The sequence below is a fragment of the Trichoderma ghanense genome (genome assembly GCF_004382785.1).
Source record: "Trichoderma ghanense strain CCMA-1212 chromosome Unknown scaffold_14, whole genome shotgun sequence".
NCBI classification, from domain to species: domain Eukaryota; kingdom Fungi; phylum Ascomycota; class Sordariomycetes; order Hypocreales; family Hypocreaceae; genus Trichoderma; species Trichoderma ghanense.
The window spans coordinates 167,689-182,092 of record NW_027395677.1 but is presented as its reverse complement, the minus strand read 5'-3'; the positions used below and the strand labels follow the sequence as shown (position 1 = coordinate 182,092).

The following is a 14,404-nucleotide window of genomic DNA, read 5'->3' as shown; positions in this document are numbered from 1 at the left end:
GCTTCTTCCTCTCTTTCTTCCTTTTTATTTTTTTTGTTGTTTTTCTGGCTTCGTTTTTGTTCGCATCTTACACACAACGCAATCTCTCGCCAATGCTGTTACTCAGACCCTGAGTAGGCCGATCCAGGAGAAGTTATCGCGCTCGAACTCTAGGAAAAAGTGAAAAGAAATGGAAATAGTGTAACCATCATTGCCGTGCCGCATGAAGTCGTATTCCATTGAATGGCCGTGAGAAATTAAATCGAAATCGAGAAGGGAAGAAATAGGGGTACAAGAGCGCAGGCGCCAAACGGTCATAATACAAGCAATCCGTTGAAGTGAGAAAAATTAGTAAGGGGGTCTCCAGCGTGCTTCACTGTCGTCCACCTGATTGTACTGGGCGGATTGAATGAGGCCACCCGGACCAGAGGTCGCAGAAGATGGCGGCATCGACATCGTGGTGTTGCCGGAGAAAGGAGGCGGTGCCTGCTGGCGCCCATTGGCGCCGCCGACGCTCGTAGGGAGCACAGGAGGGAGCACCGGAGGAAGCACCGGAGTGCCAGAGAGCCCTCGGCTGTGGCTCGGTCGCAGTGGGATCTGTCCCTGCGTGTTGTCGGCTGGCGTGGCTTGTCCGCTCGAGGCAGCACTTCCGCGATTGTCATAGGCGGCAATCTTGGCTTGGATCCGGCGTCCATAAGGAGTTGTGCGAATCTTGGGGAGGACGGGGCGAATCGCCTCGACAAGGCGGTGCTTCAGCTGGGGAGTAGAGAAGTCAAGGGCCGTCTGGACGACGTAGTTTGCAAACGAGTCTTGGAGGCATCCCTCAATGTCCCCGAGTATCTCCGAGACGATCATGTCCTTGGAAGGGGGCTGAGCGCAGCGTAGGCACTTTTCGATCACGTTGGAGCTGAACTTGTGGCGAGAGAGCATGCTGATGCAGCCCTCGAAAGAGGCGACAATGGGCTCGGTGAAGGTGGGCTCGTGGAGGTCAATGATGTACTGGACGACGTAGTTGCCAAAGGGATCCTGCACGAGGATGCGCGCGTCCTTGGTGATGCATTGGATCAGCCAGAGCTTCTGATCGCCGGTGGCGTGGTCGATGCAACGCTGCAGCACACAGCAGCCGTGTCTGTGAGTTCCAACTTCGACGCATTTCTCGCCAACTGCATCAAAGATGAACTGCGCGTCAGAAGCAGTAAGCTTGTTGAGGCATTTTTGGATGACATGGTTGCCGTTGAGATCCTGGATGAGCTGAACAACACGGTAGCGAAGGGCTTCGATGATGAGGTGCACTTGCTGAGGAGTGCTGACTTGTTCAATCATCTTCTGAAGGGCTCGTGTTCCGTGTTGGTTGAGAGCGATGCGCACCATGTCTTGAGACGCGTTCTGGATCAAGACAGTTCTTTCGTCGTCATTGCAGAACTCGAGGAGCTTTTGGCACAAATAATTACCAAACGGATCCGTCATGAGCTCGATGACATGCTGATTGGTCTCGAGCCAAATCATGTGAACTTGATCACTATCGCGTTCCTCCAGCTTCTTCTGGAGATAGCGGCAGCCATGTTGGTCTTTGCACAGCTCGTAAATTTGGCCACGGAAAGACTCCAACGGCATGTTTTGGTACCGAGACATGGCTACAAAGAGGGGCGTTAGTATGGTGAGCATGAGAAGGGGTGGTGGAATCCTTGGTGCTCTTGCACTCACCTTCACTGTCTAGTTGTCGGCGATGCTGGATAACCCGAGCCTGGCTGTCGCGGTGCTGGCCGCTCGGGGGAGAGTAAGGCACGTTGCCGTATGGAGAGTAACTCTGGGGGGAGTAGGCACTTCCGTTACCAGCGCCGTTGATGTTCAGCTGCTGCATCCCGGCGGAGAGCGAATTACCTCCATACGACGAGGACGAAGTAGCGCTCGAAGGTGTGTAGCGGTAGAAGCCGGCGACATGCGAGCTCGACGCCGACGCTGAACTGCCTGGAGAGGTCATAGGCGCAGCGGCGTGCGGCGTTGCAAGAGGAGCCGCAGTTGTCATGGTTGGTCCAAAGGGAGCAGCACTTGCCTGGAGGGCCGAGTTGATGGACGGATAGACAGCGGCCTGCTCACGGTTGGCGTTGACACCGTTGTCGTTGGACAGCTCGCGAGCATGCCTGATTGGCATGGCACCAGCAGGAATGCGGCCGATGCTCGCATTGTGGTTATGGAAATGCTGCTGGGCATGGTTATTGGCAATGGCGTTCATCATCGAGGCTCCTCCAGGGTTTTTGACCGTGGGGATGTCGTTGGCAGAATAGGAACTCTGGAGCTTGGGCGGCGCGTGGATCGCCTGAGGAGCACCAGACACCTCGTTCGCATGATCGAGAGAATGGCGAAGAGAGGCTGGACGTGATCCAAGATTGCCGCCATCGCCAGTCTGGGTGGTGGATAGTCCGTTGAGGGCCGACATGCTATGCTGCGTGCGATGCCGATTCACGCTGGTTCTCCAGTTGTGTGACGCCCGCGCCTCAGGGTTCGGCGAAGGTGACAGAGCAAGGTCGAGGGCTGCTGAAGATGCCGACAGCTAAAGAAGAAATAGGAAGATTAGCAAGGTTGGAGATTTGCTGACAAGGAGAGCCAGGCGATTATTACAGGTGCAGGTAAAGCGAACTGAGGGTGGGTGTAGAATGCAAAACAGGGTGGTGGTAGGGAAAAGGAGAGGAAGAGAGGAAAAGGAAGAGAAGGAAGAGAAGGAAGAGAAGAAAGAAGAAGGGAAACTGGAGAAGAGAACTGCAAACGCCAGTCGGTGCTAGCTAGGTGAAGCGAGGCAAAAGGGGAGCACTGCCAGCTGCCAGCTGCCAAGCGGCTGTTGTCCAATCACGGCACCCCCCAAGATCGCCATGAGAGAAAGGTCACAGAAAATGGGTCATGCAAGCCAAGAGGCAGCTCTTGTTTCGCATCCAAGGCGTGAAGAGTGAAGAACGGAACGAGAAGACAAAAGGCGAGGCAAGGCTTACAATCTGATCGTCACGGCGGACAAGCGTGGGGAAGCTGTCGTCGGGTGGGTGTCCTCCAGACAGGTGATTCGATTCGTCTTCGCCGAACAGAAAGCGTGCAGTGTTGGTCTGGTCAAGATTCAGGTCGTAAAATCCGTTCCTTGTCCGGGTAACGGGCATGGAATATCTGTTTGTTCTTCTATTGTCGTGGAGTGGTCAGCAAATGTGAGGAGATCTTCAACGCAAGGCATGTCGATGGGCAGGCAAAACTGCGACAGTTCGGAAGCGAGCGGTAGGAGTCGTGTGCGCACACAAGCAGCGCTGCTCGGTGCTGGAGCTGCATCACGGGCACAATTCCCCATGCTAAGCAGCAGTAGCATATCCTGAAAGAAACTGCCCCGTGTCTGCACTCTGTCATCCGGCAACGCAGCTCATGCAGGAGGCCCAGCTGCAACAGCCTCCAACCCACATTACCCCGAAACCAAAGCCTTACGCGCTTCGAATTATGCAAAGACTGAAGGAATGGGGGTATCGGAGCAAGGCTCCTTGTCTGTCTACTTACGAGTTGGTCGACCTGTGGCTGCTTGGGTCTTGGCGAACAGCCTCTTCCTTGTCATCGTCGTCGCTGTTACGGCGCGTGGTAGGAACGGATCGTGATGGCATCTGGTTGTCGTCGAACCCGAATCGCTGCTGAAAACCACCCGTGCCTGGAGGAGGAGAGGTCAAAAGCGATCCAGAGCGAGATGGTCGGTTGGACAAGTCTGGAGGGGAGGTCAGGCTCGAGGTCGAGTAGCGGTTTGGCCGCGAGAAGATGCCAGGAAAGCCGTTGTTGGTATTGGTGTTTCGATACTCGGGAGGCGTGGTCGGCTCGGATTGATGCCCGGCGAACCTGTTCACCTCTTCTTCCATCTGCGCCAGTTCGAGAGCCTCCCGTCGCTGTTGCTGGTCTAGTTTTTGCATCTCGACTTCGAATCGCCGCCTCTGTTCTCGGATCCTTTCATATTCTTGTTTCTTCTTCTCTATCTGGAGAGCAGAAAGAGTAGAGTCAGCCGAGCTCGCGAATTCAGCTCTCCGATTCCTGTCATGCTTTTTACCGCGCCCAAATCCGACGGCAGCGGCCGTGTACAGGAAGCTGTCGCGCTTGGAAGCCCTCGATTCCGAGGCAAGGGAGCCACCTACCAATTGGACCTTGTGTAATGCCTGCGCCGGAGAGTCAGCCATTGTCGCACGTAAACAAGACAAAATAAAGCTGGGTCGGCGCAGCGAGCAGCGGTGGACCAAGGGATTCCCAGCCCGAACGCCAGCAACTCACGTTATTATAGTCGGCGTCGACTACACGGGACGGGGACGCCAGGGAGTTGATTGAAGACAGTGTCTGCAGGAGCCCCGAGTCGGTCGTGAAGCGGCGAGGCAAGGAGGATCGCATGTCATGATTCGCAGGCTGTTGCTGAGGGATAAGAGCGGCGCCGCGAGGAGGTGAGACAAGCGGGTTGATGGTCGGCTCGTTCCTCGGTGGCTGCTGAGGGCGGAAGCGCATGTCCTCCATGGTTGGGGCTTCGGAGAACGAGGGACGAACAGCAGGACTCGTACAGGCCGAATTGGATGCGCTCGAGACGGGGTCTGTTATGTCACTGCAGACATGAAGCAGACGGGCAAAAGTCAGCACAGCTTGTCGTTGTGGACGACGAGGTTAGGGCCAGGCACAAGCCGGCGACGTTGGAGGAGGCGGGGTGGGATAGGGTCAAGGGATTGGACAGTTGACGAGAGAAGATGCTCGGTGTTGCAGCCAGGACAAGGATGAGCCTGAGCCGGTGGATGCCCAGATGGCCTGGGCTGGACTGGGGGCCAGCGCGCCGGGCAGGGGTCTGGTCTGGCGTGCGTCCAGCGTTCAGTCCAGCGTCCGGTTCCCACTCGTCGTGCTGCAGGACGATCAGAGACTCGCGGAGGCCAAGTCGTCATCGCCCGGCTGCCAGCTCAGCATCGCGACGCCGCTGTTGGTTCGGCCTCGGGTTTCGCGGTGGTGAGGGTGATGAGAGGCGAGGCCAAAGCCAGAGAGCAGAGGCCAGGACCAAACCCAAAATCGGGTAGCCAAAGCTTACAGCCAAAGCCACAAGCTAGACGCAGCGCGCAACGCCGGTGCCAAGGGCAGCGAGGCGTCCATGGCCAATGTCAACTGCCTGGCCAGCGTTTGCTCGTGCTGAATGGCTGGCTGGCAGAACGTGCTCGTGCTCGTGCTCGTGCTCCTCACCCGCATTCCGACGATAGTGTCCAGGTTGTACAAAGCACCAAGGATCCAATGTCGGCGGCCCCCATCAAGTCAAGAGAGCATGGAGAGCAGCAAAGAAGCCGACGGCGCCAGAGAGCCGCCGGAACCTGCGCACTCGCTTTGACGCGCTTCGGCCAAAATTGTCCTCTGGGAAAAGAAACAAGGATAAGGAATGAGTGGAAGGAAGAGGTTGGTAGATGTGACGTCCTGTGCCCGCAGCCTTGAACAAGCATCATCGACATACGGGGGAACCCAGAAAAATAAACGACCAGCGGAATGAAATCAATGGTATGGAAACACGCACCGGCTGGCATACGTACCTCTTGTCGCAATGGGTAAAGGTTCTCAAAGGGACACGAAAGACGGTACAAGTGAGGGAAATCGTCCGTACACGATGACTGACGCTGAGATGCCTTTCGCTCTGCAGCTCCGTTGCGCGCAAGACGTCCGATGCGTAAGAAAAGAAGGTCGGGACGAAACCCGGAGTAGCAAGACAAGCGGTTATGGGTACAAGGGAAGCAAATCCGAAAGTTCGTGAGGTGCAATTATCTCGGATCTTCCTTCAAAAAAGTACAAATACAGGGGTCACAGCGGCGGAGAGAGAGGAAGAGAGTTGGATAGTTGGCGAGGGAAGAGGGAGGCCTGCCTGAAGCATCCTAAGAGGTAGAGTTTTGAGGAGATGATGAAACATCCAGAGCGGCGTTACTCCGTAGATTTTCTGGAGTCCAGTTTAGGCAAGTGGCGGAGGACACAAATTCGATCAATGGACAGCAGGCACGAGGTACAGAACCTGGAAACTCGTAGCGGCTGGGAGGCTGCTGAGGCACTGCCCTGGGCCCTGAACCGCCCAGTCGTTAGTGGTCAGGGGCAGGCGTCTAGTGACCGAGACGGCTGGAGGCGGATACATAAGCGGCGGACAGAAGTCGAGAGGCTTTTGGCGGACGCCGTGTTCTGGCTCAAAGCGAGGTGGGCATAGCTTGGTTCTGTTGTCCGGGCTCGGTATGTATGATGCTAGGACGAGTTTCAACAAGCCGGTTCCCCAGGACGCTGATGAAGGGATCTCCGCTGCTTGCCTCCTTGCAGTTGGAATCGACAGATGATGTTGTACGAAGTCAACCAGCAGCAACTCACTTGCACAGAGAACGGAGCACATGTACTCCGTATGGCTGTCCGACTTTGCCACTTGACATTGGCTCTCTGCTGGACTCAGGGGCATCCGGAAGCCCAACCTTGACCGTATGAGTCGCACTTTCTACTTGCTTGCTAGTGGTTGCTCGCTTCGATTTGGCCGAGTCGACAGCTTCTGTGATGGTTTTAGCGCAAGACCTGCCCAGTATGGGTAATGACTCGGGATGACTTGTCGTCACTTTCATGGATGGATTTCATCACCTACCCCCAAGCCTGTATTTGCAGCCCAAGTATATATTGCGCCAGACTGCAACGGAGAATCACCTCTTGCAGATGTGTGCTGGGCGATCCTGGGCAACAGGCGAGACAAACAGCGCCGTGTCCAATGGTCTGCTGCTATTGAGCATGTACATGTAGGTAGCATACATGTAGCATGTATGTTGGAAGCTGTGGCAGCTGTATGCCATCTGCACGAGTGAGTTGTTTGCACTGCAAGTGCGTCTTCATTGCATGCTGATGCAGCTGTGGGCGCCTTGTCGAGACTGACACGCTGCTGTTGAGCGTACCTGTAGATACACGTACCTGGCTGGATCGATCATCACCGCGATTGGTCAATTCGGAGCATCACGGCGAATTGCCCTCGAGTTTCCGGTACTTGGCTGCCTTATGAAGCCTGGTACGGCACAGGCAGGGTATTGAAGCAGATGGATTACCGGCGTCTCGTCGCACTATACCTATGGAATTGCCTGCAGGCAGGTACTTGCAACTTGTTATGGATCGAGGAGCCGCATTCAGGCCCAAGTCGAGCACGTTGGGCTTCCAGTCAGTACAGAATCGGTACAAGATGCATCCTCGCTCGTTCTTCGTGTGCCTTTGGCAACGTAACCTGCAACGCCACGCCGGCAGCCCTTGGGGCTCGAGAGACGCTGCAATTGGACGTCAAAATGGTAATCGCATGCACAGCGCGCCATACTTACAAGCCTCGTCAACCACCATTGGACTCTGCAGATCTACCGTAGAGACGAGTAGTAGCAGAGTCGGAGCCGCGACGGCACTTGTGGCGATGTTGTCCTGTCTGCTTCGTAAACGGAGGTCAGCATCCGACAGAGCTGCAGCCACGCCCTGCAGCATGTAGATGCCCCAGACCGTGCAGCTTGGATCCCCGCCTGCTCCCTCATGCCCAGGGATGTATTGATTGTTCAATCATTACTCCAAGCAGATAATACCCTGAGCAGAGGAGTAATACCTGAGATATGACAAAGTCGAAGCCCCAACTGTCCTCGGTGAGATGAGACCTGCTGATTGTTAGTATCTCGTCTGGAATACGAAGTACCAGTCCATTGACTAGCCTTGCACACCTCGCTCCATCTCCGGTCAAGCCCCCCGTAAGTATCGGTGAGGCCTCGAAGGTGCCGCGACTTCGCCTTGCTGTTCGGCGAGACTTGGCAGTCCCATGATCGCCTGTAAGTGACAGTCTCTCGTGGAGGTTGAAGGCCGACCGCCGAATAATCCTTTAGTAAAGTAGGTACCTTCCATATTCTGCAGAGGCTCCTCATGTTTCATGAACCGAGGTACTTTCAGCTTTACAAGAAACAGCGGCCTTGGTAGCTTCCATTTCCGATGTCAAGATACCAAGGTAGTACAATGGCAGGAGCGACCTGGCAGTGATGAGATGAACTACTCAAGCCTCAGGCACGATCGAACCTCATCATCACCACCCATCTCGTACTCTCTTATTGGACACAAATTATCTGTCTTCTTCACCCATCATATCATGTGCCGCTTGTGCGACTCGCCTTCATGGTCCAAACTCATCCATAAGCCAACAGGCTCTCCGGCACTGCGGGCGCCAAAAACGGAGACGCCTCAACTCGTATTACAGGTCATACTAAAGCTCACGCCCGCAAGCTTACAACATGAGGGCCCCGATCTCGCGCTCCATCCATCGAGAAACTGACACGCTTCATCGCACAGCAGCGGCTGCCTGCCAGAATTACAAACCTCGACTTGATCTGGACGTTGCACCAGCGGCTGAGGCGGGTAGCCCCCGATCGCTTCGAACCCAAGCGCCTCTTCCGGCGGTCTCGATATGCAAACGCCAGGTCCGAATACAGGCCCGACTCGGCTCTTTACATGGCAAACGATTGACTCTGCTCCGCGCTAAAACGTGAAGGAACGAGGGGCGCTCTGGGAACCCTGGCCTGGATCTTCCTGATGACTCTACGGCCCTAGAGAGTGTGCTCGCTAGCCGGTCCCTTCAAGCACGTCGTCTCAGGCTCGACGTATGCCATCTCTGGAGTCGACACAGGCATGCGTGCGCATCTGGCCGTCAGTTGAGCTCATATCAACTCTATTCAGCTCTGATACATGTCTCGGAAGGCGTGTTTTCCCTTTCCCCTCAGAATCGGCTCCCTGGTGCAAGGCAGGCCTGCCCCATATGAGCTCGGAGCGCAGTGGACTACCTATGCACGTACGTATGTGATGCATAGACTAACTACGTTCGTCCTTTGTTCATGCGCAGCAGATGGCTCTTCTACTGCCAGCAGTGCCCTGTTCGCAATGCAGAGCTACAAGGAGCAACCAACCCCGTACGCTTGCTCGTACAACAATGACAACCATCGTTTCCACGGCCTGAGAATATAGACGGGCACAAACACAGCAACGTCGACCTCTGAGTCTGTGCACTCCCTCGAGGCCAAGCTTTCCAGACATGGTCTGGTCTTTGATACCGCAGACGAGGGTGAGTTGCGAGAGGCCTTCGGTCGGACGTGCGGGGTTGCAAGAGGAGCAGTTCAACCTCGACTTGTCGCCTCGCCTTTTGTTGGCCGCTTTTCTGACTCTTCGACCCGCAGGAGGCTGTTCTCGAGAGCATTTCGTCATCAGAAGTGAGAGCTGAGCGGGCTAGGCTGGATTGAACCTAGAGATGGATCTACCAGCATCCTACATAGCCTTAGATGCGGTTTTATTAAGCACCACTGATCGGCTGCTCTTCGAAAGGAGGGGTCCAGCTGCCCTGCTGTAGCAGCTTGGAGCTGAGATGCTTTGCTCTTGGAAGATTTGTCTGTTGTATCCCGCCTCAACGCTCCAACTCTCTCAATACAAGCCTTGATGGCAATACAACTTTCTCTTCCTTTTCTCTCATCTTCTTACTGACTAAGCTATCTGGTCATTTAACTGAAGCGAGCCATCATACTTTTGATTCTGGTCCAGGCAAGTCGCCTACCTAATGTGTGATTGGTCCGATGACGATATTGAGTTGGTGGTGTGGACCTGGTTTGGCATACCTGCCAATATATTAAACTGAGGCCACAATGCCCAACTGTCGCAAGGAAACGAGCTCGCTCTGTCGTCCCCATTATGTATCTATATATGGTCATCCATGGATGTATTACCCAAGAACAGATGTATCGAATACCCTAAGAGAAGCCATTGCTAGCAGAAGCGTTGGGCAAATGAAGACTTCACCATTTTGTTACTGGAGACATGTACATGGATGTCGAGTGAAGAGGTGACATCTCTTCCTCGCTAAATGGAAAGGAAACGAAGCCACTAATACTTCTGGTATAAAAGTTTGAGAGGTGACGAAAATATGCATGTCAATCGATTCATTTCCAGGAGACTTGAGCGAGGGCCGAATGCCAGTGATGCGACTGGAGATAGAGGCAACCCCCGAGACTTCGGTCTGGAAAGGTTTCTGCCCAACGCCCGACAAAGTACATAATGGAACAAGTTCCAGCAAGAAAACCATATCTTTGGTCCTTTAATTTCAGCGCCTACAGGCTACATACATGTAACATCACAGGAAGATTCCCGACGTAACGCCAGCAGGTCTTTGGGAAAAGGCGGTTAAACGCAGTTCATCAATATGGATATATGGAATTCCATTGATGTACTTCTTTCTTGGGAAGAAACGAGATGTCCTTTGTATCATGATTATCATGGTGTAGTCTTCAGTGTTTGAGGCTCTGTTTGCCGTTCTATGGCTTAAATGTGTGAGAGATCAGGGGACTGACGATGTACTCCAGGTGCTTTGGAATCAGAAGGCGCTCTTCTTCCTTGTCTTTACGAGTGTGAGGCGTTAAGGCTGAACTTATCAATTTACAGAATTCGAATCGTATTACCAAACAGTTAACTGGCTGCGTAAACTCTATCACAATCTGGACCACCCCCTGAATATCCTCCAACCACCATAAGATCCCATTATCCATCTTGTGAACTCTCCCACGTCAGGCAATTCCCGTCAAGTCTTGGTTATAGAAAGAGCACTCTCCATCATCGCCGCATCACTCGACATCTCAACCAACAAGTGAGCCATGCCATACCCCTCATCATGACCCAGGTCTGCTGATGCCCATACGAGGTATTTGCAACGACAGTAAACGCCTCTTCATGGTTATACTCCCAGGTCCCTCCTTTCCCATGGAGATTCTAGAACGGCATTAGAACGACCCTATCCGCGCCTGTCACTGTGTGAGTTGCTGGATCCATGACGCTGCCTTGCGCCCAGTTGGCGTTTGTGCTAGCTGACAGGACGGGACTGATGACCTAGTCGTTTCGAGAGACTGTACATAATCGGAAAAGTCTGTGAGCCTGATGACCTTTGACGAGAACCGTGGTATGCACTTTTAAGGATGGATGAGGGGTGTCGGCGGAGGCGCTTTTGACGGTGTATGGATGGCTGATTGTACGGTCGCGGTGAAGGCGTTGAGGTCCGATGTCCAACAATTTTGAAGGTTGAGTATTCAGATCTGTTTCTCTGGATGCCCGTTCTATCCACAAACTGATGACAGGCATGGCACGTCCAAGTGTCTATCCTGATTTCCTTATATCTAGGAATACTATCGAGTGCATAGTGCCGCTCCAACTGCGACAATGCCCCTGGTCCAGAGAATTCGCGTAACTCAGTAAGAGCAACAGTCATCAACAAGGAGAAGAAAACATTGAAGTTGACATACAATAAGGTGACAATATTGAAGTTGACATCAAGGAGGGTTCGGCACAGCGAAGCCGCGGAACCAGGTGACACACGCACTTTCCATGCTGTCTATCTGTCCCACATCGACAGTCTCTGCTGAAGCTCGGATGGAAAAGAAGGTATCTAATAGGATACAGCCATGTTCTGACTTGATGATGGGGATAAATGAACCAGTTGCTGACAACATGTCTATCTACCCCTGACACTAGGATCTCCTTCGACCCGGGCAGTTGGCAATACTCTGTCTCCATTCACTGCGTGATCGTGGACAAAGGGGTTACTCACCTGCGATGTATATAAGTGGCTCGATACGTATCATGTCTGTAAGCGCTGTCCGACCCACGCCTCGTGTAGTGGTCCTCTACAGACAATTGATCCGCATGATAGCCCGAGTCATCCCTCCTTATGTTTTCCCTCAACACCATTCGTACAAAGTAGCAAAGAGATTCCCGAATAAACGCCAGTATCGATGAGTCGACCTTGATATTTTTCGCTAGAACAAGGCACGAATATGTGACACCCAACAGCTCCGTCGCGAGTCCCAAGGGCTAGAACCGGCAGGATCATCAGGGGGGCAAACGCGATGGTATTTGTTGCCGGGTTCCGCAGCATGAACGAGGATAGTAAGTAATACCGGGATCGTGATCATTCGTCCTTTGGTGAGTAGTCTAAACTCCGTTACTTGGTGCCCGTGTGCTGTACCACGGCAACTGGCAAGGCGGGAGGAACTGTGGCTACTTGAGCCGACGCGGAGAGATGAGTGATTGGAGAGGGCATCTCTAGTATCCTACGAGATGTTGTTGACAAGTTCAGTACTAGTATGGTAATTGCTAATTCACTGATTGATGGAAGGCAGACTCCTTCAAAAGATGGCATCGCTTGACTCCCCCAGATCTAGACATCAATCCAGGTTTCGGCTGTCCGAAGCATAAATGATAGAACTGGCGGTTACCAGAAATCTCCAGATTAATATTGTTGAAAGTTTCACCAGGCTATTAATACATGTACATACAGCCCAGCCCCAACAACTTGCGTAGCAACGCTCAACCAGCCTGATACACGGCCAAAGCCGCAACATGCGGGTTAAGCATGGTCAAGTTGTATGGCGTAACAGTGAGGTTCGTATCCGTGAGCGCAAGGAACATGGTGCCATTGATAGCCGGGTCATGATCCCACGTCGATGCATTGGGCTGGAACGTAAAAGCCGTATTATCCCGTAGACTGACGTTGAGAAGCGGAGAGTACGTGACATTGAGCTGCGATACCCAGGCGGCGAACCTGGGCTGTCTAACCGTCGTCGAAGTCACGTAGCTGTTGTTTGGTCCGACTAGTTGTCCAGGGTTGTCCCACTTCAAGAACACCTGGCGGCCTGGATACGAGAGGGGGATGCTGCGGTTCTGAGAAATGGCCGGCGCGCAGTCCAGCGTCTTGTTCTTGGCGTGCAAGCAGAGCTCGGAGCGAGAAATGTTCTGGGTGGAAAGGGTATTGGCCCAGCCGCCAGTTGTCTCGTTGAAGGCAGCAGAGCCATTGATGCGAGCAGGATTGGGTTGGTTGAGGATGTGCAGCGCGGGGAAGTTTTGCCACACCAGTCGAGTCTGGTTAAAGGGGCAGCTTGAAATGTACGGTGCCAGAAGAGTCCACGCCCAGCTCTGGGGAATTCCCACAGTATGCCACTCCGGCATGGGGAACTGCCCGCCAAACTGGCGGAAAATGAGCTGCTGACGAGCCTCAATCGTGATGCTCTGAAGCAGCAACTGAGCAGCCGGTCCCGAGTTCAGGTGCGGCAGGAAGCCATACACACCCGCCTCTCCCCAACGCGTGAGCTTCTGATTGAAGTCGATGAATTCTCGGACATTGGACACCGGGTAGTTGTAAGTACACTGCTTCGGTGCCTGCGGGCCAAGCATGTTGGAAATGACGGTGGCATGCCCAATTTCTTGATCGGCCATGTACTCAATGAGGAACCTCTCCTCAGCATTGATACCGTTGGCCTCCCACTGGGCAACAGAAAAGTTCCGCAGACCCCAATGAAACAAGTCGAGCTCGATCCATTCCTGGTAAAGAGCCAAGGCCAGTGATTGGTAGTCGAAGTCGCTTTGAACGCGGTACACTGGAGCCGAGCCATTGGTTCCAATACCGCCGTTGGGAGTGAACGGTGCAGGCTGGGGGGCGTGAAGCTTGCCATCAGCCGTGTAGTTGAATGAGTTCGGAGCCGGAGGCAGGGCTGGGATGGAAGAGGCTGTAACGGTAGTTGAAAGAGCCCCCGTGGTCGTGGCGGGCGGTCCCGTGAAAGGTCCGTGAGAAGTGACATTGGTCTGAGGCACCACTGCTGGAGTCACTGTTTCGGCTTCGGAAAAGGTAGTCGTCGGCGTGTATAATCTGGGCACCGCCTGTACGAGCACCACGTTTGAGAGGGCGAGAAGCCCTGCGTTTTGCAGCCGCATCTTTCCGATCATGATTCCCTTCACTCAGTAGGTCACAGCCGATGCGAGGCGTACTGAGGCGTTGTCCAGAGAGAGTAAGAATTGTAAGCAGACACGGATATGCCAGCTCTTATAATGCCCCTCTGAGCCTCTCACATCCACCTCTTGGACGTGCCGATACACCCGCCGCCATATCCCAGCTCACTCATGTGGAAACGCGGGAGTGTCCCATCATTCGCAACTCAGCTCACCACATCCAGCAGCTCAAATCATGACATGACGTGTCCAACAGCTGAGTGCCGGAGTAGAAACCCGAGGTGGCGGCGCCATTACAGCATGGCAAAGAATGGCGTCGTCATCGGAATTCGTGGTATGGAGATGCCTCTGGCGTGTCGGGATGTGGCGCGGATCAAAGTTTATCTCGCGGCACGTCAGTATCCCTGTGTGCTACTTCTGGCACGGGAAGCATTTACCTGACCCTTCAAAGGCGGAAGAGAGGAGCTAAAGATTGCTGTCGTCATGGTACGGGCCGTCCTGCCGTGGCACGTCGATGTATCTGTCTCGCCGGTTAGCGGTGCGCTGACTCTGGGAATCTATGATCCCTATACTTTGGATTTGCTGTGTAAGACATGGTAAGTGGTGATTGCATTTTGACATGGCTGCGGATTCC

General features: G+C 53.8%; 3 protein-coding genes across 3 annotated transcripts; 1 reads left to right on the top strand and 2 right to left on the bottom strand.

Moving 5' to 3' along the window:
- Positions 1 to 327: 327 nt before the first annotated feature.
- Positions 328 to 4,488, bottom strand: CCMA1212_008943 (uncharacterized protein; the record flags this gene model as incomplete). Its single annotated transcript, XM_073706045.1, has 6 exons — positions 328 to 1,613; positions 1,684 to 2,530; positions 2,964 to 3,141; positions 3,505 to 3,961; positions 4,037 to 4,142; positions 4,255 to 4,488. The coding sequence occupies 6 exons, from the start codon at positions 4,486 to 4,488 to the stop codon at positions 328 to 330; spliced, it is 3,108 nt and encodes a 1,035-aa protein (XP_073555397.1).
- Positions 4,489 to 4,765: 277 nt separating this feature from the next.
- CCMA1212_008942 (uncharacterized protein) lies at positions 4,766 to 5,143 on the top strand (the record flags this gene model as incomplete). The annotated part of the gene is made up of 2 exons (XM_073706044.1): positions 4,766 to 4,962; positions 5,050 to 5,143. 2 exons carry the CDS (start codon positions 4,766 to 4,768, stop codon positions 5,141 to 5,143), a joined length of 291 nt encoding a protein of 96 aa, XP_073555398.1.
- A 7,211-nt stretch (positions 5,144 to 12,354) lies between these two features.
- CCMA1212_008941 (Protein rds1) lies at positions 12,355 to 13,767 on the bottom strand (the record flags this gene model as incomplete). The annotated part of the gene is made up of 1 exon (XM_073706043.1): positions 12,355 to 13,767. One exon carries the CDS (start codon positions 13,765 to 13,767, stop codon positions 12,355 to 12,357), a length of 1,413 nt encoding a protein of 470 aa, XP_073555395.1.
- Between the last annotated feature and the right edge of the window lie 637 nt (positions 13,768 to 14,404).